Source organism: Monopterus albus, unplaced genomic scaffold (assembly GCF_001952655.1).
Source record: "Monopterus albus unplaced genomic scaffold, M_albus_1.0 scaffold76.1, whole genome shotgun sequence".
NCBI lineage: Eukaryota > Metazoa > Chordata > Actinopteri > Synbranchiformes > Synbranchidae > Monopterus > Monopterus albus.
The window spans coordinates 1,874,938-1,901,599 of record NW_018127956.1 but is presented as its reverse complement, the minus strand read 5'-3'; the positions used below and the strand labels follow the sequence as shown (position 1 = coordinate 1,901,599).

At 40.5% G+C, this 26,662-nt stretch overlaps 2 protein-coding genes across 2 annotated transcripts in view; one reads left to right on the top strand and one right to left on the bottom strand.

The window, feature by feature from the left end:
• ace (angiotensin I converting enzyme (peptidyl-dipeptidase A) 1) overlaps positions 1–14,894 on the bottom strand; it is a 16,347-nt gene extending 1,453 nt beyond the window's left edge. The window contains 25 exon segments of the mRNA XM_020606366.1: positions 157–338; positions 590–712; positions 912–1,010; positions 1,185–1,329; positions 1,432–1,655; positions 2,219–2,391; positions 2,859–2,956; positions 3,400–3,416; positions 3,418–3,586; positions 4,374–4,517; positions 4,763–4,850; positions 5,696–5,854; positions 6,210–6,346; positions 6,689–6,894; positions 6,974–7,096; positions 7,845–7,943; positions 8,174–8,318; positions 8,428–8,651; positions 9,093–9,262; positions 9,417–9,514; positions 10,462–10,653; positions 10,809–10,952; positions 11,297–11,384; positions 11,507–11,677; positions 13,870–14,894. Of these exon segments, the coding sequence (XP_020462022.1) occupies positions 157–338; positions 590–712; positions 912–1,010; positions 1,185–1,329; positions 1,432–1,655; positions 2,219–2,391; positions 2,859–2,956; positions 3,400–3,416; positions 3,418–3,586; positions 4,374–4,517; positions 4,763–4,850; positions 5,696–5,854; positions 6,210–6,346; positions 6,689–6,894; positions 6,974–7,096; positions 7,845–7,943; positions 8,174–8,318; positions 8,428–8,651; positions 9,093–9,262; positions 9,417–9,514; positions 10,462–10,653; positions 10,809–10,952; positions 11,297–11,384; positions 11,507–11,677; positions 13,870–14,103 (3,652 nt within the window). The 5' untranslated portion in view covers positions 14,104–14,894.
• A 9,001-nt stretch (positions 14,895–23,895) lies between these two features.
• On the top strand, positions 23,896–26,662 carry abi3b (ABI family, member 3b; the record flags this gene model as incomplete). The annotated part of the gene is made up of 5 exons (XM_020606107.1): positions 23,896–24,086; positions 24,226–24,393; positions 24,854–25,033; positions 25,196–25,257; positions 26,227–26,662. Coding segments are annotated over exons 1-5 (990 nt in total), but the record flags the coding sequence as incomplete, so codon positions are not given.

The window sequence follows — 26,662 nt, the reverse complement described above, 5'->3', positions numbered from 1 at the left end:
TTCACCATAAGCTGCAGAAGAGAAGATAAACTAGATGAATGCCTCCTTGAGAAATTTGAAAAAAAATTGGCTTGAAGATCGTAAAACATATTTAACACTTGCCCACATGCATGTGTTTCTGTCACAGTATTTAAATCATCCGTGTGTTTGACGTACTTGGTTTCCAGTCATACGCAGGCCACCCGCGAATTTCCTTGTTCTTGTTGTTCTCTTTCTCCAGCCACTCAATGAGGGGTTTGAAATATTGAATGAGTGGCTGGGCACTCATTTTGGGCTGGCCGGTGATCATGGTCATTGCTTCGGGCCAGGGCTTACTGAAGCCGAGCTTCATCACATCACTGCAAACAGCACCACAGGTTGGAGAGGAGGTCAGAGGAGATGAGGATCAGTAACTAGTGATAATTACACACATGACCTGAGGCATGCTGCTACAGATAATAAACACTGTTTTCCTAGTAATCTGACATAGGGTTTTTATGACTGTTACATACTGGATATTTTTTGTGCAAAGACTTTTGCCAGTGATTTCATGTCATTATCTGTTATGAGGGGATCCACCTAGGTGTGCACTGTAGGCATGTGTACTAACCCCAGTAGCTTCCCAGCTTCCTTCGATTCATAAATATCACAGGTATGAAGAGGCCCAACATGTTTGGCAGCTTCACAAAGAGCCTTGTGGAACTGAAACTGGATGATGAAGCTGACAAAGTACCTGATTGAAGATGATTAAACACATGCTGTTGAACATAGAAACAAGATGACTGTAAAAACATCAGTTTGTTAACTCTGACAGTTTTTGTTTTTACCCATGTGACTAAGTGCACAAAATGCACAATATATTTATCTTCTATCGGTTACCAGTACTCAGTTATTAGGTGCTTTGTTTGTTCTGTCAAATCAGGAAACATTACCTGACATAGGGTACATTAGCAGGGATGTGGAACTTTGCACCTGGGTCAAAGTCTTCTTCAGTTCGGGATACAGGTGGACACACTCCCTGGTACTTAAGTCTGCATGCAAAGATGAAGAAGAGTATCATCTGTTTCTTATTTAAGCAAATCATCAGTCAACCATACCAAATCAATCCACCATTCACACATTTACTTTCTGCTATTTAAAAATAAAGCTGAAATTTCCTGGATGATGAACACTGTGGTAATTGTAATTGTGCTTGAGAACTTTACCTGAGGTTCCACCATTCTTTATTGTATTCGGTCGGAGGGATGCGTCCATCAAATACCTTCCATCTCCACTGGTCCATCAGGTAGCCAAAAGGTAGGAAGGCGATCTTGTCAAGTGCAATGCTCATCAGGAAGTTGATATCACTTTCTAGAGGAGGGGCCAGAAATAGCAAAACCATGACCTGAGCACTGTGTTATACCAACACGTGCTTTTACAGAACTATATACTACTCATGGTCATGTCACTCACCATAGTTGTTCTCGACTTTGTCCAGGAGGCCAATGCTGTGCAGATGTTTGGGAGTGGAGACAGAAAGCGCTAGCACGTCACCGATGGCCTCATGGAAGCCAGGGTTGGCTCCATCACGGAAGGACACAGGTTGGTCTTTGTACTGCAGGAAGTACTGGACGTGGCCCATCTCATGATGCACAGTGATCAGGTCATCCATAGTTACAACAGTGCACTGCTTGATCCTAGAGGCACCACCAATGTCATAATTACAGCAAAGAACTCAGAAATCTTACATCTTTCTACTTCCATATGCATGATGATATTAAAACTGAAGCTATTTAATCATATAACTGGAAATCTGGATAAATATCAGTCCTAGATTTAAACCTAATGTGGAACGACTGGCACAAAAACTAAAGATAAAGATAGGTTTCTTTATAATGCAATGAAACATGTTTATCTTTTGAGCAATAGATGATCATGCTTGTGTTTGACAACAGACATTCTGTATTCACATGCTAGTTATTCCACTTTGATGCAGTTTACCATTGCACCCTGCTGACCACCACGTGATAAATGTGAACAATTTGATGCAGTTTACCATTGCATCCTGCTGACCACCACGTGATAAATGTGAAAAAGTAGGCCAGTCCTCTCCAGCAACAAAACAAGAATTACACACTAGACTACCTGTTTGAATAATGGTTATGTTAAGATTAAGTCCAAGCCAGACCACCAGGCTGTCAGAACATTGACAGCCTGTTAGGCTCTAAAAAAAAAAAAAGAACTAGACTAAAGAATTAACCTGAAGTCTTTTCGGTTATAGAAGTCCCATGCAGAGGCGTGGCACACCACCTGGCGCCCATCAGACGGCTTCTCCAGCATGGACTTCTTCCAGAACTCTTCTGGCATTGGTAGCAGGCCCAGGGAGGTAAAAAACCTGTCTGATTCATTAAACATTCTGATGGGATTCCAGCCCTGATTGGGAAAAGGAGAGCATAAGCAAAAATGTGGTTGTATATGTACATATATATATAAACAATTTGTTCAGGCAGTGAGACATTCGACGTGTTCAAAAAGCAAAAGCTACATTTGGAAAGTAAATGTTTGCATAAGGTGTAAACAAATTATGATTGTGAAAGGACAGGAGGTAACATACTTCATCAAAATTTGTGCAGCCATAAACACTTTGCTGCTGCTGCTTTTATTCAGCCCAGTTTAACACCTCTGTATTTATCCTTACTCTGCTTGATCCTCCACTTTGGCCCACTGTATATCCAGGTCTTATTTAGACTTAAATAAACTGATCATGACCTCTAGTATTGCAAGGCAAATGGTGGATCAAAGCATGAGTGTGTGAATGTGTGTCTTTTTGTGTGTGTCCTTGTGTATTCATGTGTGCAGCTGTGATCATTATGCAGCAGCTGGTTCATGTGTTCATTCACCTGTGCCACCATAGCTGGTGTGGCATCGACCTGTGTGGCATTTCGGTAGGGCATGGCCAAGTCCATTATGCCAGACCATGTCTGAGCCCACATGTTGCCTGAAAGGACAAAAGACTGTATTCATATTTCTAAGTCTAAGAGGTTACAGAGCAAGTCGCCCTCGCTTCTGCCTGTGTTTAACCAGGTGAGATTTGAGACTGTCAGTCTGTCCAGTCCCTGACTGTGAGGAACTGTCACACAGTATCAGATGCTTAGTGCCTCTGAAAGCAAATTAAATCCCGTCTAAATCCAAATATCAGAATAACAACAGGGTGTGGTCCCATGTTAAAGAGGGGGTTTGGTTGAAGTGTTGGAATCCTTTGGATTCCACTGTGAAACAGACTGAAGAGACCTTAGTCTCTACCCCTGAGAGCCTGGTGTATCCTGAACAGAAGGCAATGTGAAGCAGCAAATACTGTACATACACACAGTGTAATTTTGTTGTGTAATGTAATATACTGCAGCTATTTCTAAGAAATCAAAGTTACTTCTTGTTTCTTACCCAGCAAATGAGCAGGAGCCATTCAGATTGATATACTTAGGACCATACTTGTTGTACAGAGCCCTGCGAACATAGGCGTGTAAGTCTTGATAGAGTGGGCTCAGCTCCTTCCACAAAGCCTCCAGGTCTTCCTCAAAAGTAGGGGTTTCATACAAGGAGCGCCAGAAAGCCCCATTGTCAGAATGACCTATAGACAGTACCAGGGATAAACACAATCAACAGTGAGGTGTAAGTTCTAATGAAGGCAGTGCAGACTGAGTTTAATGCAAAAATGTCTTTGGACCAAAGCTGCTTCTGAAATAAAAATGATGCTGCCTTAAGTTTGTGGTTTCCCAGTGGGCAGGTTAACTAAGAACAATTACTTAATATAAAAAAAAAAACAAATATTGGAGGATCCGCTAACACCACAAACTCCTTTAAAAGAATAGTGAGAGTTTTAAGAAAATCTCTTATTCACTTTCTTACCAATAGTTATATATTTACATTACACCACATTCTTGCTGTATAGTAAATATGAAGCCTGCACAAGCAGCTGGTTATCTTAGATTAGCACAAAGACTAGAAATGGGGGGGGGCTGCCTTGCTATGCCCAAATATGAGAAAATCTGCTATGTTTCTCCCTTTTCCAGTCATTGTGCTCAGAGCAGTTTCATGTTTACTGTACAAAAAAAGAATGTTACCATTTTCATATTTACCTTTCAGTGAGACACCAAATAAGTATAATTCCAAGAATGTCAACATTGTGGCTAAAACAATCTACATTTTCCAGTAAGTGAAACTGTGCCAAAGGTGGTTCTTTGATTCTGCTGATTAAAACCGGTCAATTGGATGATCTCTGCCTTCAGAACAGTCCTGCTTCAAAGAAAAGAAAATCTAAAACCGCTTTCTTCTTCTCTACAAGTCTGACCTTCTTGTATTTTTCAAGCAAGACAGATCAGGGAGATGGTTACTCATTTGAAATCATTACACTGTACCATTGAGTGTGGCGGCTTTGTTAGCCAGCTCAACATATCTCTTGTAGTCCTGACGAACTGCTCTTCCAGCAGCGTCTCTCCATCCCTTCCAGGCAAACAACAGTTCATCATAATTCCTTGACTCTGCCATTATCTTCTGGAGATCTGAAACACAATGTAGTCATTTTTTACACCAACTTACCTTCTGTCTAGTGCACCATGCATGTAGTATCCATGATGTATTTATTTCAGTTTTTCTTGTAAAATGCTTAAAAGTAAGATGACAAATATTGCACCTATTACAGCTGGTACATTATTTCATAGTAGCTTAATGTAATTCAGGTATCCTGTTTATTTTATCTATATATTTGGAGCCAAACTCTTCATATTAGGATCAGCATATTTCATACCTGGATCCAGCGGGAGGCATTTCCCATCATCTCTGCAGACCTCAGCCACACTGTACTTGGTCTCCATGTTGGACAGGAGAGTGTTGTACTGAAAAGTTATAGGCATACACCAGGCATTAGACCCTGATTTTACAGCTGCTCAGATGGAGGGACAAGGGTACAAGGGTGTGAGAGAAACAGGTGACTTTGATGAAGGCGAGACTCCCTGAAACAATATGTTGACAGAGGCTTTCACATGGCTGCTGGTCTTTGAGTGCAGAAGCCTTGAATTGGCTGATTGTTGTTTGATGCCTACTTAACTGCTTTGTTCCTTTTTTTTTAAATGAGGCCTTTTCATTGTATTCATATTGTACTTTTTATTGAACTACACTAAGTGGAGTTTATTCTCAAACAGCAACACCAAATAACCTTTTTTTTTAAATGAGTGCACAAGTTTGCCAAGCAATGCTAATAGCAAAGGGACTTGAATCAAAATATAAATACAAACCATATGCATTAATGACTTTGACTAATTTAATTAGCTTCACTAGACAAAGCTTAGTGCTCGTAACCAGTGCTGCCCATTGATGAACTGGGACAGTATATTTGTAACTACCTGCAAGATCTAAATTTCTCTGTTACATTACTGCTTCTAGCTGCTATTTGTCCCATTAGCTAGATAATGCTACCTAGCTAGAGCTGCTAGATGTCTATCAGCATCAGCATGAACAAGTGTCATGAATTTGCCTTTAGTAAGAAATGTTCCTGATTTCAAGGAAGCTGTTCTTCCTGAATATTTTCCCCACATGAGCTGTCATTGTGAGAGCTTGTTCTCTGCAGTCCTGTTGTATGCAGTGTTGATTTTGTTTGTTTGTTTATGCCACTGTCTACACAGACTATTTTCTCACTGTGAGCAGCTATGTTATGAATAAATATACTGTATATCCTCCACACCTCTTCCAGCTCTGCTGTGGGCAGTGCAGCCCTCTCGATGTCGCTGAGTTTTTTGATGATGCGTTTGACCGAGGCGTCCTGGAAGTCAGTGGTGTCGTACTGACGGGCCTTCTTTCCATACTGCAGGGTATGTGCTGCCATCTCCAGGTTCTTCTCAAGCTAGAGAAGAATAATGAATATTCTTTTATATTTATATTTTTACATTATGTGTCTGTGGAAGCAGGGTAATTGGATGGATGGGTGGACAGGTTACAAGCTGCACAGATTGGTCCAAAGGCAATTAGGTAGATATAAACATGCACATATGAATTGATTAGTTACTCTTTGACTCAATGCATTATTGATTCATTGATTTATTTTATTAAGCAATCATTTTATTGATTTCCTGACATAATGCAAAAAAAAAAAAAAATCAACATAAGATGCAGCAGTCCTTCACGTTTGAATGATGACAGATGATGCTCAAGCAATGTTAGGCTGATCTCTGTGAAGTCGGTCAGTCAGAGGGTCTCACCATCTTCTGCTTATTATTTTCGGTGATGTCAGTGTTGTATGTCCAGGAGGCCTCAGTGTAGGCATTCCACACCACCTCAGCTGTCCTGTTGTACTCGTCCAGAAGCTTCTTTGCCTCAACCTCTTCTGTATTTTTGCCTGGAGAAGAACAACAAACTGGCTCAAATGCAGGTAGGCACTGTAAATTAAGATCTATGTATTTGTGTAAGAAAAACCACATTTAGCAAAATTATGATGCAAGAAATATTATTGTAAAGTGTAAACACCACAATTTGTTCTTTCTTTTGTTAGGCATTTGCTCTGCATGGAAAAGAAAATGGTACTTTTCTCTTTGAGTGCATGAAAATCTTCTACACATTCCAAGAATTTTTACCATAGTTTTTACTTCCTTCCGTTAATGTATTTCAGCTTCAGTTATTCTGCTTTGTTTACCAGTGATTTTGACTGGTACTGTAGGGTGTGCTCAAAGCCCTCTCTTACCAATATCTTCAGGGTAGCCCTCAGGGATTGGTGGGACCCACTTGAAGTCAGGCCATCCCAAGGTCTCATTCACATTTTGAACTTTCAGCCACTGAATAACAGGGTCAAAGTATTTCATCAGTGAGCTGGCATCCATCTTGTTGGTCCCTATAGCCTCCTGGAGCACAATAGGCCAAGGTGTGGAAGAACCAGCCTGAAGAACTTTCCTGCAGGAGGAAAAATGAAACACATTATTTTTACTGCTTCCATTAAGTATTATTCATGAACAGTGGTCCAATCACATACTTTAAAATCGCGCCTGCTTCTTTAGATTGATAGATGTCACATGTGTGCAAAGGACCCATGTGGTTGGCTGCCTTGCACAGTGCTTCATGAAACTGGAACTGCAGGATGAAGCTGACAAAATACCTGCAGGAAAAGGAAGTTTGTCATCTCTTTGGTATATCACATATATATTACTGCTTTTCAAACATTTCAAACAAGAATATCACCTTTTTAGACTTTACAAACAGGATGCATCATATGATAGGTCTAAAACAACTGATTAAAGGTTATTACAACTAAGTCAAATTTATTTTAAATAGGTTCCTGCTTTTTGAGGAAAACAAACATGTTTTAAACCTCAGTAAACCCACCACAAATATTTCTCATTCTCAAAACTGTTAAAGAAATCAGCTGGGGTCTGGGGGTATTCTTCTAAGGCCCCCTACCTTTGCAGCAGGCTTCCTGTTATTGCATTGTTTAAAACCACACTCAAATACCAGCAGTTCACTCCGGTTAACCCACCTGTTATGTTCATTTCTCAGGAACAGCAGTGATGTTCCTGGGTTAATTTTACCATTACTAACAATTTCAATCACTATTTAGTGCAATGGTGTTCTTTACCTCTCACAGATTATGGTTCAATAAGGATAATGAACTCCTTTTTCATAAAGACACCTCTTCTGTGTGCAGGGGGAGGTTGCAAATATGTGAAATGAACCATTTTCATTTTATATGTCGATTACACCTATTAAGCCAAGCAGAAGAGGCTTTATACCAATAAAATACTTTTAACTGTTGTTTTTAGATTTGTTAACTGTACAATGGGTCAATTTGCAACATAACAGGAGGGTTAACCCTTCTCTTACATAGTGTCAGTGGAACAGGATGTTACCTGATGTATGGCGTGTTTCCAGGGATATGGTATTTTGCTCCAGGATCAAAGTGATCCTCAGTACGTTTTGTGGGTGGGCAGATGCCTTGATATTTTGTTCTTTAAAAAGAAATAAGAAAGAATGATTTACAGCATACATCACTCAGCCTGTAGTCTCCCACTGTACCATTATAGAATATCAGTCACTCCATGAGCGTTACTCTAAATTTGCTATAATTGATATTTTTATGATAATTAATCCAATGAAAAGGTAAAAACAAGTTGACATCTTCCTGTCTAATTTTCAACAAAGAAGTGAATAAATGAACTCCCCAAAAACAAAGACCCACCTGAGATGCCACCACTGTGAGTTGTACTGGTCTGGAGGAGTGTGTCCACTGAAAACACTCCATCTCCACTGGTCTATGAGGTAGCCAAAAGGAAGGAAGGCTATCTTCTCCAGAGCCATCTTTAACAGGTAGTTGATATCGGTTTCTGGAGAAACACAATGCAATGTTCATTTCTTTTAAACGTGATGATATTATATCATTCATTTCTGACAGGTTATTTCACTGGTTTGGATATGATTTATTTCCATCTGTACCAGGGTCAGAGGTCACAGATTCCAGCAGCTTAATCTTGTGCAGATGTTTGGGTGTGGAAACAGAGAGAGATAAAACATCGCCAATAGCCTCGTGAAAACCAGGGTTGGCTCCGCGACGGAAGCCCACAGGCTGATCCTTGTACTGCAGGTAATATTGGATGTGTCCCATCTCATGGTGCACAGTGAAGAGCTGCTCCATTGTCACTGTGGTGCACTGTTTAATCCTAAACAGGATGAAACATCAATATAACTGGGTAGTAACTTTAGAAATGTGTGTATTAACGCCAAGTTAAGATGAGTTCCGTGTAGTCCTTCAATATTAGAGCCACTGGCTGCTCTGTATATTTAGCACATTTGAAACTTAGTATGACATTGACATTCTGACTTTCACATTTAAGGGTGTTTACATCCACATCTATTAGACTTTTCAACCCTTGTAAGAGTAAAAGGACTACATGAATGAGTCCCACACTTTAATGATATGGATGTAATGGCCTCTTGAATCCTTAAAACTGGACGTCAGCACTTCATCAACACTCCATTAAGTACTGTCTACCAACTTCTATGTTATATGTACAATTTTCACTATATTTTATCTGGTAACCGGCTTGTAACTTAGAAAGGAATTAAATGTAACTATAACTCCCTAAATAAATTAATTTTACCTGAAGTCTTTGCGATTGTAAAAGTCCCATGCAGATGCATGGCACACCACCTCTCGACCTTCAGGCTTCTCCAGCATGGATTTATCCCAGAACTCCTGAGGCATTGGTTCTAAACCCAGAGAAGTGAAGAACTCCTCAGCCACGCGAAACATGTGCGTGGCATTATAGCCCTGTAAAGAGGAAACGATCACAATAGTCACAGCTCACTACAGTGCTATCTCACCTAAAAACAGATTTATGAGATACACCTTTTATGCTGAGGTCGCTGTCTGCATGAGTTAAAGAATCTAGTCCAATTGCACAAAATATTTCCACCACACTTACTTGTTTCTCCATTTCACCAGTCACATCCAAGCTAGGCTTGTCAGGAAATGGGATCATCATATCATAAATATTATTCCAGGTCTGAGCCCACATGTTTCCTGAGGGTGAGGAAGAAAACACACTTAGGCAACAATTCTGATTTGTAATGGCATGCTCAACCCACAGGCACTGTAGGAAGTGCCTATATGTTCTTTCAGAGTAATGAGATAAGCACACAGAGCTACTTGCCATAGTGTGTCTGCATCTTAATATTCTGAAATTGTATTGTACCTGAAATGTGTGATTACGTCTTTGATGATTTTCCAGGTTTGTATTAAATAATGACTGTTTATGTTAGGGACGTTCTAAAAATTCCTGTTGATAAAACATGTAAAGCTCCACAGCCATCAAATTCTTTGACAGATCTTTTATTTGAGCAGTCTCTTTTGCCTCTTTCAGATCACTTCACTTTAATATAGTGGCAACATGGAGGAGCTGTACATGACAACACAAAAGCTGATCCAGGCATGAACAGACTTTACTCTGGTGGCTCCCTAGCATAAAGTCCGCGTGAAATCCAAGACAAAACAGCAGCGGATATTCTGGAGTATTCGCACCGAGCTAGCAGGCTTGTTGGTGATCACAATTAGTCCTATTATGTGACTGGAAAAATACAAAATAAACATAAACCAAACTGAGTATTTCCAGCAGGTAAGAACCCATCTGACACAGACTATCTCCTATGTGCTACATATGTGAACAGATGCCTCTGGACATAGTCTGAACACAATTTTGCAGACATTGTCTGGAGTTCATGTGTGAAAATGGCCATTTAGTGTTTTTAAAACTGACAAATGGTCCTACAGCTACTAAGAAATAAAACCCCAATAAAGAAAGGTTGTTGTCCTGCTCTGACTGTCCACTCTTTAGCAAAAAGAAATACATAACCTCATCTTTTCTGACCCCACCTCCATCCCTAGTAATTTTTGTACACTCCCTTATGCAATGCATATATTCATGGCTTTTGTGAGTAATAGTGAATCTTGGTAAGATAAAAATGTTGTACCTAGCAGGTGGGCAGGGATAGGTCCTTTGAGGTTGATGTACTTGGGACCATAGTGGTTGTAGAGCTGGCGTCGCACAAAGGCATGCAGGTGCTGGTAGAGGGGCTCAATGGTCCGGTAGAGTTTCTCTAAATCGTCCTCAAAGGTCGCAGTCTCATACCAGGAGCGCCAGTCTGCTCCCGTGTCAGCAAATCCTAAACAGGACAAAATGTTGTTCTTTCTCTCCACTTCATTCTTACCCTTTGTCATTTATACTCCTTATATTGTTCTTATTCTTTCATTATGTCATTCTCATTAAATGAATCATTTATTTCTAGCTCAGTTTCAAGGGTCAAGAAGAAGTTCTTACCATCAGCTTGAGAGGCTTTGTTGCTGAGCTCCACAAACTTAGGGTAGTACTGCTTGAGAGGAACACCTGAATTATTGTGCCAGCCTTCCCAGGCATACAGCAGCGTCTTATAGCTCGTGGAGTTGGCCATGATCTTTGTGAGCTCTGCGAAATGCATCCAACAGACCCACCGTCATATAAAAATGATGGACTATGAAAGGAAGCTGACCTAATCCAGAGGCCAGACAAAACATACAAAGTGTTTCCTAAAACAGTGAAGATGTATTGGTGTCATGCTCTTCGTGCTTCTGTAGAAATAATTGTTTATTTGTCTGTGTCGTACTGTGTGTGCTGGCAATTTGGTTACGTCTCACACTTCTAGGCTTCCCCTCCACATTGTTGTTCATTTCATTTTCATATTGTTTCTTTCAAAAAACTTCAAAACATTTGTGTCATACAATTCGGGCAATTGGGGCCTCAAACTGATCATTTATATTCAATTTGCTCACCAGGCTCCAGGTTCCAGCTTATGTTTGGCTCTGGCTGCACCTTAGCTGTAGAATAAATCTTGTCCATGGTGCTGAGAATGGTGTTATACTGCAGATAAGAAAAGAGAGTCATTGAGGCTCAAAGGAGGTCAGCAGTGATAACAGTGACAAAACTACAATCTCAAGGACTCAGCAAAATTTCTATTAGAAAATCTGGAACAGAAAACAAACCCTCTCTCTGTCTTGCTGGGGCAGGTTGGCAGCTCCCAGTATTTTGATCTTTTCCATCAGGTTTTTGTCTTTAGTGTCAGGGAGCCCGTTGAGGACCTCAGAAGTGAAGACCGTCTTGGCCTTTAGCCCCCAGGCTTCAGAAAAGGCCTGCTCTTCAAGGGATGCATTTACCTGAAGGTGAGAGGAGGCAAAAGTGAATGACAGCGATAAACTGGAGCCAGAGATCTAAAATTTAAAGACCTGCCCAGAGAGTTGTGTTGTGATGAGGTTGACTGGACATGAAGTGAACTGAGATAATGATAAAGGTGCAGACTTGGTTATTACAACCAAACTCAGTCCCTTTTTACACTGCTCACTTTAAACTCATGTTCTTTAATATTATCAGTCTATTGTTACACACGCTATTGTTTGTGTAGTACTGCTTTGGCATTAATCTGTGCTGCGGTGCAGTTTGCCTTTCATTTACCTGTAAATGTACCATTTTGCACAGACATTCATGGGCCCCCCCAGAAGATGAATTTTAATGATCACCCAGTGCTATTATGAAGTTGACATTTTTGGTTTTTAGTGAAACAACAACAACAACAGATTGGTGGTGATAAAATTTGGTACAGACATTCAGAGAATGCCCAGAGAATAAACCCTAATGATGTAAATTTCCAATGACCTTTTCTCTAGTGCTGTCCACAGGCCAGAGTTTCACTTTTCTAGTGAAATGTCTGTATACCCACAAGATGGATTAGAACAAATTAGAACTTTTCATCTGACACCATCATTAGGTCATCATTTCACTTTGTCCAGTACTTTGTATTCCCTACCTAATAGTCTGGGATCAATAAAGTGCTAAAGGATTTTTGATGCCTTTGTTATGGTCTCACTGAATCTCAGGAACTCTTCATTATGCCACTTGAAATGTCACTGACACAGGCGTCCGCAGCATAAATGACTGGAAAAATGACTGGCGTCATGGCTGCTGTGGAACACTGCATGGGCTGTATATGTGCTGAACCTTAATTTGCTCCTACTCAAAATGATATGTGTCACTATGTGCATACTGTCCTTTATTGTTCCCGTGGTCTTCACGTCACAACCCTTTACTATGTGCCATAGTAAAGTTGTGCCCTTTAAAATTTAGAAGATATTTTGCCCATGCTAATATTGACATAACCAGAGCAGTGGATTAGAATCAACAAGTCATTAGTTCACATACATCCTGAAAAGACCTGATAGAACAGCAGCTTCATTTCAGCAGTGTTTTCATTGAAGTTTATCACTGTAATAACAGGCTGCAGAAGGGAAAACTGGTGACAGCAAGCTGAAACATTATGCTCCTTTATGCTTTTCCTTCCCCAGTCTTTTTTTCCAGCCTGCCTAGATAAGAGGGTGGTAACAATAGAATATTTCTTTGTCCAACTGAATACTGATAATCCCTCCTTGCTGCCCCATCAGGTGAAGCCCAGTGCTCTGATTTACTTTGATATCATCTTTGAATTGTCCAGAACAAAAAAATGTGCTCAACAACCAAAAACCTGCTCATCTTTCACCCTAGATTCTAGACACATTCTGGGCAGCAGCACACATTGTGCAGCATGTGGTGTGGGCCATATCTACACCTCTTCAGTGAGTTCCCAAAGCCTCAATAGTGCAGTAAAATGCTGTTGTGACAGCTGTCCAAGCACACACAGAGAAAAAAGGTCCTAGAGGCTTTAGACTGAGTATGTTTCTTTCACAATTTGCTTTCATGCATTTTTTAATATCCTCTACAATTCCATTTGTTCCTGCATAGCTGTACTTCTCTCCTGTTTTATTGCCGGTATCTGCTCTCTCTCTACTTTAGTGTTAATATAAATGTTCTTCAGGCATATGGTCAGGAGAAACTGCAAAACCATTGTAATCTGCTAATAATGTCATGTTTCATTGCTTCATCTAAAAAAAAAAAACATTTTGAAATTCCTGTGAAAGTGAGGCCTTTTATTGGCTGCTATTATTGGCGCAAAAAGACTGTTAGACGACATAAAACTGCATCCTGTAGCAGGTGTTTCCCTCAGGAGAAACTCTCTTCAACAAATAAATAGCCAAATAGCACACAAGACCCCCTAGAAATTCATTCAAAATGTGAAGGTGTTTGCACAGCAGGCATTCAGATGTTTTATATTTCTTGTAACACACAAGCTGAGTTGGTTGCATTTGGAGGAAACTGGGCATTTAATTCTGGAGAGAGATTAATAGAAACCCTTGACCAAGCATGCAACTGTGTTGACAAGGTGCCAGCACTGAGCTAAACGAGTCAGTTTCACACCAACATGAGAGAAATATTCAGCTAACACACCACCCTCTAACATCAAGACAGGAGGTTGTCCTACCTGGCGCTCAGAGTTGTAGTCTGTTAAGTTGGTGTTGTAGTCCCAGCTGGCAGAGACACTGGAGAATAACACTTCTTCAGAAGTGCTGTTGTAGTCGTCGAGGAATCTCAGCGCATCATCCACAGTGTTTTTATATTCCCCTGGCAGCCAGCTTTCTGGCAGAGCCACAGACAGACAGAGTGCTGGCAGCAGCAGCAGCACAGAGCACAAAAACCTGTCCACACCAGTGGCCATGGCTAGCTCCCACAAAAGAAAGGGTGGAAGAGAATAAGTGTAAAGTGGAAGAGTTGGGAGGGAGGGCTAAAAATACACTTGCTCGAATGAAGTGAGAGTACACCTTCCCCTTGGAGCTGTTGTTTCATCCACTCTACCTCCTTAGCCTCCCAGCCTGGCTGCTGGTGAAATGCACAGAAGCTAAAGCGAGCTTCTTTTTAAGTGCCACTTTAACCCAGCCCACACTTCTCTGCAGCCTTCCCTCTTATCACTTTACAGAACTGGACATATTTCCCCCAATTTTTCTCTCTCCCTTCCCGTTCTTTTTTACTAGCTTGCCAGGTTTCAGATGATTGGCAGTACCTTTGATCAGATCCAAGTTTCTACAACTATTGAAGAAGAGAGATGAGATATGACACCCTGGCTCCGTGTGCCTGCCTGTAAAGTCTCAGTAACCAGCAGTGAAGTGTTTGGGAGGGACTCCACATACTTTGCTCTCAGTTCCCTCCTTCAGCTTAGTGACACCAAAGAGAGGTGGAGTTACAAATACAGGGGAAATGAAAGAGAGAGAGAGAGGGGATAGGGGAATGAAGTGGGAGGGGGTGACAGGAGTGTAGACTGAGGGTTGAAAAGGCTGAAAGAGTTTCACAAAAATGGAGGCAGAAAGCAGTGAGAGGAGCTCACCTTGTATCGTCAGACAGAACCTGGCTTTATACAGAATATTTTTCTCTAATTACAGGAAAGAAAACATGCACTGTATATCAAATTATTACAAATGGAAACATTTTCTCACGTGGTCATCCCTTTACTGTTTTCCACACTAAATTTATCCCAGTAGTGAGCAAATGTTTGCAACACCCCCCGAAAAAATATTTCAAAGGGAATGTCTTTTCTAGTTGACTGTTGAGTTACAGCTATCGAGCAATGGAGGGAATTTCCTGTTGTTGCCATTTTTGGCATCTTCATAGTAAAAATTCAAAGTGTTTAGTCCCACTATACTGTAGCTTGTATTCAGCCAGATGTCAGTGCAAAGCACGACTTATTTCACTGTCTGACCGTGCACTGCACATTTAGATCAGAGTAAGATGGCAACTGTTGCAAGAGTGTGTGTTTCCTTCAATCATAAATGTGGTAGAACTATGACTACTACAGTTTTTAATCATCGAGTTGTGACTTACCCTGAGTAAGCCTGATGTCACTGATCTCACTTCCCCAGGCTACTCTCATATTCATCACCCAAAGGCCCAAGCACGAGGTGATGGTGTTGCTGTAATTTATACAAATGATCTCATGACTTATGATTATTTTAGACACACTGTAGTTGAATCATTAGGTCTTCAATGACCAATGAATGGCAACACCCATGTTAAAGGACCCTCTGGACTTACTTCTATCCTAAGGACTGTTTGTATTCAACTTTGTGACAGACATTTTTCATCTATTTGATCACATGGCAATAATTTTTATATTAAAATACAACATACCCTCTCCCATTGGTCCTCTTGTATCCTAAAGTCCCTCAGTTGTTTGTGTTACTTGCATATCAAACTAAGTCTTACGAGTATAACATTTACCTGTGTATCTGTTTACAGTCAGTCATCCTTCCTGTGTTGTGTTGTGACTCTGCCACATCATCCACGTTATTGTGGTTGCATGAGTTAGTTACGTTTTCTGTGAAGAAGTGCTCACCTGAGTCAGCCACTTCGTCTGTGTTGTTGTGTTACAGTCTGTCTCTTTATTTTCGTCCATGTACTGTAGTATTTTCCTTAGCCAGCTGTGTTTCTGGTATGGAAGTATTTTTCCGCCAGCATAGTTATCTACCTATGTTTTTGTTTCTTTAGCCAGCTTTATTACCTGCATTACACTACTTACCTGGGCCAGCCATTATACCTACCATTGTCTTCCCTGCGCTGTTGCATTTTCGTGAACCATCATCAACGCACCAAATGAGAGAATATCTTTTGGAAGAATGATTTTCATTCCTCCAGTAAAATTCAGAGACTTGCAGAATCAATGCCAAGGTGCACTGAAGCTGTTTTGGCAGTTCATGGCCCAGCACCTTACCAAGACGCTTTGTGTTGCTTTGTCCTTCCTTATGTCACTCATTTCAGTTTAATATATTAAAATTTAAGTGAATAGTCTGAGAGTAACTGAGCAAACTGCAAAAAATAAGGGGGAAAGAAGTCTATTCAGTTGTCCTTGCCATTGCTTGAGGTAATAAAAAACATGTGTGTACTTTCTTGCCTTAATATTGTTTAAAAACCCCATGTTTTCTTGATTGCAAATTGAATTGTATCATCCTTCTGGAATTCTCTGACAAAGCTGTTTGAGCAAGGTTTTAGTACACAGAACATTAAGGACAGATTGCATGAAAGAGAATGAAGTCTCATACTGTATATGATCAATTATCACAGCAGGTTGTCATGTACAGCGCCGAGAGCAAAACATAATATTTCTGGCAATCTTAAACTTATATTAACTAATTTTGTGGGGGCAACAAAGACAAGCTGTAAAAACAAAACTGATATGACAAACATGTTCGCAAACAGCCCCAGGAGCAAACAGTCAATAGCAAGAATTTGAATTCAGCTACCCGAAAAATTAGATTCCAGTAATCACTCTCATCTGTTGTAGCTTTGAATGATGCTATAAGAGCAGTGAAAGAGAACTAAAGCATTAAAATATGCTTCAACACTTTAGGGATGAGAGGAACTACAGATCCAAATGATAATTCACTATGGGTTTGTCACTACAAGCTACCTCTTTCACATTACTTTCAATCCACGGTTTCTAAACTGAGTGCAGCCACATTTGTCTTTGCAATACAAAGAAGCTGTGACACGTTGTTATTTAGTATAGTAGCAAACAGACATTGTGGTTTTAATGTGACAGATGTGCTTCTGCATTTTATGCTGAACTCTACAAAGCTGCACGCAATCATGTGACCTGGTTCAGTGCACCATTTCTACAGGTGCATTTGCTGCAACAAACACTTGTATATTCAGTCAGAGAGAGTGAGTCTATTGAAAGATGCCGCTAGTTAAGCACAAACAAAACAGGCCTTTCTGAAGTTTTACTGACTTCTTGTCACATTTACACCGTAATCCCTGTCACGTTTTAGGATACCATGTTAACACATGGTTAAAGTCCATCAGCTCCTTCTGCTGCTACAAAACAACTGATCCTTCACTTCACCCTGGACCCTGACTAGGGACTTGTTGGTTCAGATTACTGAACTTGGTTACACTTTGAACAAGAACATAAACCACTGTAAGATAACAGAAAACATGGCCTGGCTTGTTTCTTCTTGAGGAATAAAATAAAATGAAACTTTTAACAAATACGACAAAAGTATTTAAATGTATTTATACGTTACACAGTCTATTTTAGTTTTTTTCGCTGTTGTTTAAACTAGTAATGTGAACTGTTGAGTTTGAAAACCCTGCCAGTTAGATGAGAAGAAATCTGAAGCTTTTTGAGCGTGATTGAGCACCGTAACAAATCCAGGGAGTGCATCTTTAAACTGAGGCCATTCAAAATGAAGCAGTGACTGAATGAGGTTATAAAACAATCAGATGTTCACACAAGTGATCTTATATTGCACAAGGTCAGAATCATAAATTTTAATGACTTGAGCAACTGAAAAACATTGTGAACTTCTAAGAGTTCAGTTTGAATTAAATGTATGGATGGACTCATGTTCTTATCAATCCTCACATCCACAGCCTTCAAACATGTTGATTAATAATAGCTGGTGATAGTCATGAGTCTAGCAACGTGTCTATTACCTTGATATTCACAAATTAATATTTATTTCTTTATGTGTCCAATAAAAGCTTATCATGTCTTTAATGGCACCAAGTAAAATGTAATTAAAATGATGCTGACATTTTACTTTTGAGGTAAATGAACTCCAAAGAACTTGATCTAGCTTACACAAGGTGTAGCCTTGAGCCTATTATGTTTCCTTGCAATACACTGATTATTAACTTGAACTTTATCCATTGAAATAAGTTAATTAACACTGAAATGATGTCTGTGTGGCTGAACCCTCAGTTTAATTAGAAATGAAATGTACTTGGTGTTCTGTGCCATTATGACCTCACAGTGAAACGGGGATAGCTATTACATGAGTAGTTCACAGTGAGTTCAGCTCTGACACACTGGTGGGTAGAGCAGTCGTCTCCCAACTGGAAGATTAAAGGTTTGAATCTCAGTGCCTGCAGTCCACATGTTGAAGTGTCCTTGGGCAAGACACTGAACCCCCAAGTTGCCCCTGACGGCGGTGCGTATGCACGCAGCGGCCCGGGGCCCTCGGCTCCAAACTAAATTTCGTTGTACATGTCACAATGTTACAATGGCAAGAAAAAAAAGCTGCTTCTTAACATCAGACCACACTGCAGATGACCCTTTGTACTGAGATCTGCCTATGTCATTAGAAGTCATTTATTAAGTTATATAGCAAATATCTTATAAGAGATAACAAATATCTCAGCGATATCTCCAGTGTTGATAAAAACAAATGTTCAACTGGCTACTTACTGGCATCCTGTCTGGGCTGATAGACACAAATGGCGGGCATGTGAATGAGTTTTTTCACATCCTTATACTTGCAGCTGATGATGCCTTGTTGTGACAGGTGAAGTGAGAACCCACCTATATAAAGTATGAAGAAAGATATTTTAAGACAAATTATTTTCATACCTAAATCACAAGATCTTTGTTCTGTTTTTCACAGCCAGCAGCTCATGAACTGATAAAAGTTTGAGAAAAGGGCAGCAGGTGCCTGAAGACTAATTGGAATTGAGTTCACAGTTTTGTGTACCCAGAGACAATAAACCTGTCCGCAAAGATTGCTAACTGCTGCCGCGCGTGTGTGTATGTTTGTGTGTGTGTGCACGCACCCTGACAGTGTAGTTTTCCTGCAGTCTCTGGCACAATAATTGAATTTGGCTTTTCCTTTAATGGAAGTCTGTGGAGTGTGGAGAAGCTGTGATAACCCAGAACATCCAATCTCCACAAACAGGCATATGTTGCACACCATTGGACATGGATGCTGTGAGGCGGTGTGTGTGGGTGTATACTATAGGATATACAGAAAGATGGCATGTTACAATTGGCAGTTTCTTCACCCATGCACTGAATTATTTCTGGTACTACTATTGTTCGAATTTAATCCATATTCATCCTGTACAATGCATGTGCTCTGTTTTGCAAAATCCTTAATATACAAGGTGATAATGGGGGTGGATTTTGAGGATTTAATAAACTGCCAACAAGCTGCTGATCCAAAGAACAATTCACAGGAGGTGACCACTGGGGGTTTGTGTTGAGTCTCCGTAGCTGATAACAGGCTTAACAGAATTTATTCAACTGTACCTGACCTTTAAAAAGAACCTTACTGTATCAGTGTATACAGTGTTGAATTAATCAATGTTACGCCTGAATTAGAATGTAGGAACTTCCTTTTTTGCAATCATTACAGTATCAAACAGGAATTACTGTTGTGTCTTCTTCTTTACTAATGTTCCCAGACCTTATGAAGATTTTCAGTAAATTAAGATCCAGTTCAGTATGGATATAAAAGGTATCCTGTGCAGTTCTTTAGCTCTGTTATCACTGTGGATCAGTATTTTGATCAACATTTGGCAAGATGGTGCACATGCATTCTTGGGAGCATGTGGACTGATTGACTGTTGGAGGTAATAATCTACCAACAAAGGTAGTGAAGAAGAGTCCTAGCAGACCTCAATGATACAGGCTATGTTTTGGTGAAAAAAACTCCACAAGCCACTTTTAAGTACTTCACATAGATACATACATACTTCACATGCACATTATGGTTTACCCACATAGGTGTTTTTGACTTGTCATAATAGGAAAAGCACAGGTGTTTCTAGAAACATTAAAAATTCAAGTGTCCCAACAGTGAGTCAACATGCACAATATGCCCTTGAAATGAGGCGGCTAAATGGCTGCTGGGGGGGGCCCATGATGCTCTGAGTGCCTCTCCTCTCTCTTCATGCCGTTCTCCACTGTTGATTTTAGTCTATGTATGGGGAGTGTTGAAAATGCTCTTAATATAAAAAATGATTAACCTTATCCTTTTAGACAGTTGTTTCCTCCAGGCTGTATTTACTGTCTATTGGACAAATCTCTGGAAATATCATTACTTTGGCTTCCAGCAATAGTCAGTGATTTTTTTTAAATCTAGGATATTTCTGCTGTCAAAGTAGACATAGCAGACTGTTGTTTGACAACTCTGCTCATTTGATACTTCTTGTGAATGAAAGAAAATAATTTCTACAGCACCTACTAAGGGCGAAGTCCAGTGGCACAACCAACAAATCCCAGCTGGTTTTACACTTGGATGGTTCAGTTAGGGAAACAAGGTTGCGCTGTCTTGACTGATATGCACGTTGGGTTTCAGTGTAATTGATCTGTGGGGATAGGGGCCTTTTCAGTAATCCAGGGTCAACATAATGAATTTGTTTATTACTGAAGACTTTAAACAAATGTGACCTCTCTAGTACTGAGACACTCAAAAGGACAAGAAGCAAGAAACCAAGCAATTATTATATAACTGTGGAATAATGATCATAGGGGTAATTGAGGGAATTGCAAAATCTTGGCTGCACAGTTGATGCTCAGAAAGAAAATGACAATGTCTGATTTCAGTGAGAGGACAGGAAAGTAAGTGTATGTTCTCCCTGTCCTCTGCTGCAGTATGTGCCTGTCCGCTATGTTATGTCATCAGGCCATGTTCATTACTTGGGCGTGATGTGTTGAATCATGCTAGTCTCTAAGTGAGCATATATTTCCATTTGCATTAAACCATGCAGAAGGCGAGGGACACAATTACAGCAATTTGTCATTAACAACACCCGAGAAAGTTATTGCGGCATAATACAACACACCACATAAAGGATTTATATACTGCCATACATAAAATTAATCTTTATTACAATAAATATGGGGTTTATTCCGCTAAAGGAAATGGCAGCAAGAAAGCAGTAATTATAACAGTAATCAGTGTTAACGCTCTTGCAAATCGGTTTTATAATCTTGCCACCCAGTCCAGTGATAACAAATTACCTGGGAGTTACATTTTTAAAGATATTAGCACAATATGATTCTAGATGGTACTGACCACAGAGTAAAAAAACAGTTCAATAAAGAAATAAAGTCATCTGTAATCTCTTATCAGAAGACAAAGCTCTTGATGATTCTGTAACACCAGCTACAGCAAACAGATAATGGCAGAAACCCACTATAACTGTCAATTATATCCAATCTGACACAACATTTGGAGGACATTCAAAGTCTGAGTGAGCTGTTATCAGGTCTTTATAAAGAACATTAGCTAATAATTTTCTTGGTGCTCATTTTAACATCACAGCTGTATAAGATTAGTAGGACATGGTTCCCACTCTGACAGTATAATATTAAGTAGATATAATTTTCATTGTTTCAGTTAATGAATTAGCATGCTAATACAGTGCCTTGCGAAAGTATTCGGCCCCCTTGAACTTTGCGACCTTTTGCCACATTTCAGGCTTCAAACATAAAGATATAAAACTGTAATGTTTTGTGAAGAATCAACAACAAGTGGGACACAATCATGAAGTGGAACAAAATTTATTGGATATTTCAAACTTTTTTAACAAATAAAAAACTGAAAAATTGGGCGTGCAAAATTATTCAGCCCCTTTACTTTCAGTGCAGCAAACTCTCTCCAGAAGTTCAGTGAGGATCTCTGAATGATCCAATGTTGACCTAAATGACTAATGATGATAAATAGAATCCACCTGTGTGGAATCAAGTCTCCATATAAATGCACCTGCACTGTGATAGTCTCAGAGGTCCGTTTAAAGCGCAGAGAGCATCATGAAGAACAAGGAACACACCAGGCAGGTCCGAGATACTGTTGTGGAGAAGTTTAACGCCGGATTTGGATACAAAAAGATTTCCCAAGCTAAACATCCCAAGGAGCACTGTGCAAGCAATAATATTGAAATGGAAGGAGTATCAGACCACTGCAAACCTACCAAGACCTGGCCGTTTTGGTCATAAATCAGCTTCACAAATTGAAAATTTGTCCCGATGATGGAGCTTGTGAAAAAGTTATAATAATTCATCCCATGGCTGTGGAGACATTTCACTCAAGACTACAAATGTCAACCTGACGGTGATGCTAAAGGGCAAACTCGGGGGATAACCACATATAATATATAGATACTGGGATATTTCACTAAGTGAAAACATATCTTGCTGGTGGTGCTAGCAGAAATTTCCACAGCTCACCAGAATTTCTTCAGTTTATCTTCTCTGCACCATGAATATCTGTACCAGCTTTAATGGCAAACAATTGGGACTTTTCTGCTAAAAAAAAAGAAAATATTAACATGTTAGCACAATAGGCTAAGTCGGGGAACCCATGCTTGGGGGTCATGAATGCCAGGTCAAAGTTTTATGGCATCCATTCAGTAATTGCTGATATACAGTGCCTTGCGAAAGTATTCGGCCCCCTTGAACTTTGCGACCTTTTGCCACATTTCAGGCTTCAAACATAAAGATATAAAACTGTAATTTTTTGTGAAGAATCAACAACAAGTGGGACACAACCATGAAGTGGAACGAAATTTATTGGATATTTCAAACTTTTTTAACAAATAAAAAAACTGAAAAATTGGGCGTGCAAAATTATTCAGCCCCCTTAAGTTAATACTTTGTAGCGCCACCTTTTGCTGCGATTACAGCTGTAAGTCGCTTGGGGTATGTCTCTAACAGTTTTGCACATCAAGAGACTGAAATTTTTGCCCATTCCGCCTTGCAAAACAGCTCGAGCTCAGTGAGATTGGATGGAGAGCGTTTGTGAACAGCAGTTTTCAGTTCTTCCCACAGATTCTCGATTGGATTCAGGTCTGGACTTTGACTTGGCCATTCTACCTGAATGGAGTTGAGGATAGTGTTATGATATTGTTGTGACATACAAGCAGTCAGGTGTCTTGTCATGTGACTGCCAACAACTCTGGGCCATAACATGATAAATTGTTATTGTGGCTTGTCATGACTCATCTGAGTGAGTGCCAGACGTTGTGAAAGTGTCCTGATAAAATGAACTATGGCAAAGTATGTGCACCTTTACCAGTCAGGTGTGTTGTAACACAAATCTCTTTAAAAAATTGGAATCGGGCCACTGTGAACTTCTGCATATGCACAAACACAGTCAATGGTGTTAAGATGTTTATACTAGATATCCTGGGCACTACAATATATTGTAATACTCTCCGTTATATATTGACTTGGATGCGCATTTTGGACGTATGTAGACCTTAACTGTGTTCCACCTACATCTGGTCCAGCTGATACTTTACCAGAAAGCTCTTCACTGCAGAAGCAGCAGCACACTGTGAAGTCCCTTATGCATTAGCTGATCAACAGACTGGGAGGCTTTCTCTAGACTGCACTGACCTCTAGTGGGATTTTTATAAATAACACAAGTGGTGTCCCACACTACCCTGACATCCTATAGGTTATACAGTCATGATGTCGTATTATAGTTTAGTTATTTAGACTATGTAAAACGGTAGCCCTTACCAATATACACTAATGTATAACAAGACAGCCTACATCATCTGTCCTTAACAGACGGATGGTAGCCTATTGGTGTTCGGCAGTCTCAGTCTCAGTCTACCATGCCCTGCCCCGGCACCAGCCGCTGGTGAGACTCTGTAGCCTGCGGTAATTCCGCGTTCACCGCCCTCCTCTCCTCCTCCTCCTCCCCCCCTCGACTTTTCCAGCAGCCTCAGGTAGCGTGATCTATCAATCGGATTTGAAAGGTTTTGTTACAAGAATCCATGGGAGAAATGACGGAGCAACAGAACTTTTCTGAAGTTATTTCTCAGATATTACAAGCGTCTTCAGCCACCAGGAAGGACCTTGTTGATAACCACAGCAACCTCCTCAAAGTCGCAGATTATTGCGAAAACAATTATCTTAAGGTGCGTAATGCTCATAAAAGTATCACAACTGCTTTAACATCATAACTTTATGATAGTGTAGTTATAGCTGTCTGTGGGGGGGGAAGCTTTTGAAGCATATTACAAACTGCATAATCCGTTCTTTTTTAAACTTCTGCAGGCAGAGGATCCGAGCAAGGCTGTTGAAGAAGCCAGAGCTCTGACTATTCAGGCTCTGGCCAGTGTGAGCTACCAGATCAACAGTCTGGCCAGGAGCCTGCTGAAGCTGCTGGATGTGCAGGCTGTGCAGATCAAACATATGGAGTCCTCTGTCAGCCTGCTCTCGCTGGTGAGCAGCACAAGTCACCTAAACCATACCAGAGTTCTAGGAATGTATGTATGTGACCCCTGCATGTCTTATCCTGAAGAATGTCACAACCAGGGCTGATGAATGTTTGAACTGTTCTGTTTGTTTCCTTTGGTGTATTTCATTTCCCAAAGTCATTCTCACCTATTATTCTGGCGTTTTGTTTTTAATTTCTTAAAAGTAGTTTTAACTAAGGCAACACTTCATCTGAAAGATGAATATTATTACACCTTTTCTGTGCAATCTTGAACATTGGCTATATTTTTTCATTTGTGGTTCATGTGGTCATGCCATCCCTTTAAGCTATATGGAGTTAGTTTGCTTGCTCCATGAAGACTACTTTTTTGTAGCACATTGATAATAGAGGCACTCTCAAGGGATTGAATGAAATGAGTTCCTGTGTATTTTTGACTGAGGCTGTCCACACGGTGCTCTGGTCTAGGCTGCAGCTATCCACTTGGAGAGGGTAGCCAGGACTGGGATTGGTGCTTTTACTACTCCCAAAAACAGGAGCTGTTCCAAGCCTATGACCCCACCACCTTCAGGCATTGAGCCAGAAGAAAGCTACTCAAGAGTCCCAATATCATACTCCACCCTGGATTCCATTGGACATGGCATTCAGGTGAATTAAAAACTACACCGTAAAGAGTTTGAGTCAACATACATTAGACTGAGGCTGTGTAGCACACTACATTCCCTTCTCTATATCGGAGCCCCCACATGGCTGACTGTGGTGGAGAGACGTGCTAGACCATCATTATTTTCATTTGTCTTCTCTGCACAGGCCACAGAGGAGTTGTCCAGAAAGAGAGCAGACAGCATACAGAGCACCACAGACACCTCTGTGTATGTAGACACCGTCTTCCTTTGCCCTTTTTATAGCAACACTGTAATTGTAATTAGAAATGCTGATTATTATAATAGCTATGGGGATAAACTCTATAATTGCTTGTACAATTTGTGATCATATCTGAAAGGTTTCTGCAGCATGGATAAAAGAAGTTGTTTTACGTTTTGGGAAATACTGTTACTCCAGCTTCCTCCCACAGTCCAAAGACATGCAATTTAGGCTGATTGACGACTCTAAATTGCCCGTAGGAGTGATTGTGAGCTTGTGTGGTTGTCTGTCTACATGTCAGCCCTGCGATAGACTGTCGACATATCCAGGGTGGACCCCACCTCTCACCCAGTGCCAGCTTGGATTGGCTCTGGCCCCCTGCAACCCTGTTCAGGAATAAGTGGTATAAATAATGGATGGAAATATGGTCATTCATATTTATGTTTAGATAACAGTATAACAGACTGAGGAACAGACAATAGAGATGTATGTATTCTCATTTCTCACCAAGAAAGCACATAACCGGTAGGCCTAGAGTATTTCCCAAAGTGTTGAACAATTCCTTGAACTGTTTTTTAGTAGTTTGTCGTTATATGCATCCTAAAAATGTTATTCTTGCTTTTTGCATAAATTAAACAAGCAAGATATGATGTGCAGCTATAATATGAGCTTTAGAGGTGTTATAGGTGCACTTTGTTGCCTCTGGACAGAGTCAGGATTGCTGTTTCCCCATGTTTCCAGTCTTCATGCTAAGCTGAGCTAACAGCTACTGGCTATAGTTTAATAAAATAGTATTTATTGTACAGACATGGAACTGGTATCAATCTTTTCATCTAACTCTCAGCAAGAGAGTGAAAAAAAATGATCTCCCACCATGTTGATTTACTCCTCTATGAAGCTTCATTTGCATCAGTCTCAGGAGGTCATTACTGCTCATACTAGTGGAAGCTTCTGTTTTCTTTTTGTCTCGTATGCAGATCCCATCTGGGCATTGCTGTGCCTCTGCCATCTGTCCCCACCTTGCAAACTGTCACCAGCCCCAGCAACTACAGCCTGTCTTCCCCTTCTCCTGCTGATCTGGACATCAGTATGCCTCCTCCTTCTCCATCACCTACCCCTTCCTCCATTTACACTGGCCTCCCACCTCCACCCTCAATGATCTCCCCCTCATATCCCTCCATACCTCCCCCTCTAACAACTATCAGCCTGTCAAGCACCATCTGCCTGCCTCCACCTCCAGATGCAGCAGGAGATGCCCCTGCTCCACCTCCACCCCCATCTCCATCATGGTCAGAAGATGGTTTTTTTCCTGCTCTTCCTCCACCGCCACTTGTATCAGGAGTTGATTTTCTTCTTCCTCCTCCTCCCCCAGCGCCAATATCAGGAGCTACCCTACCTCCTCCCCCACCACCA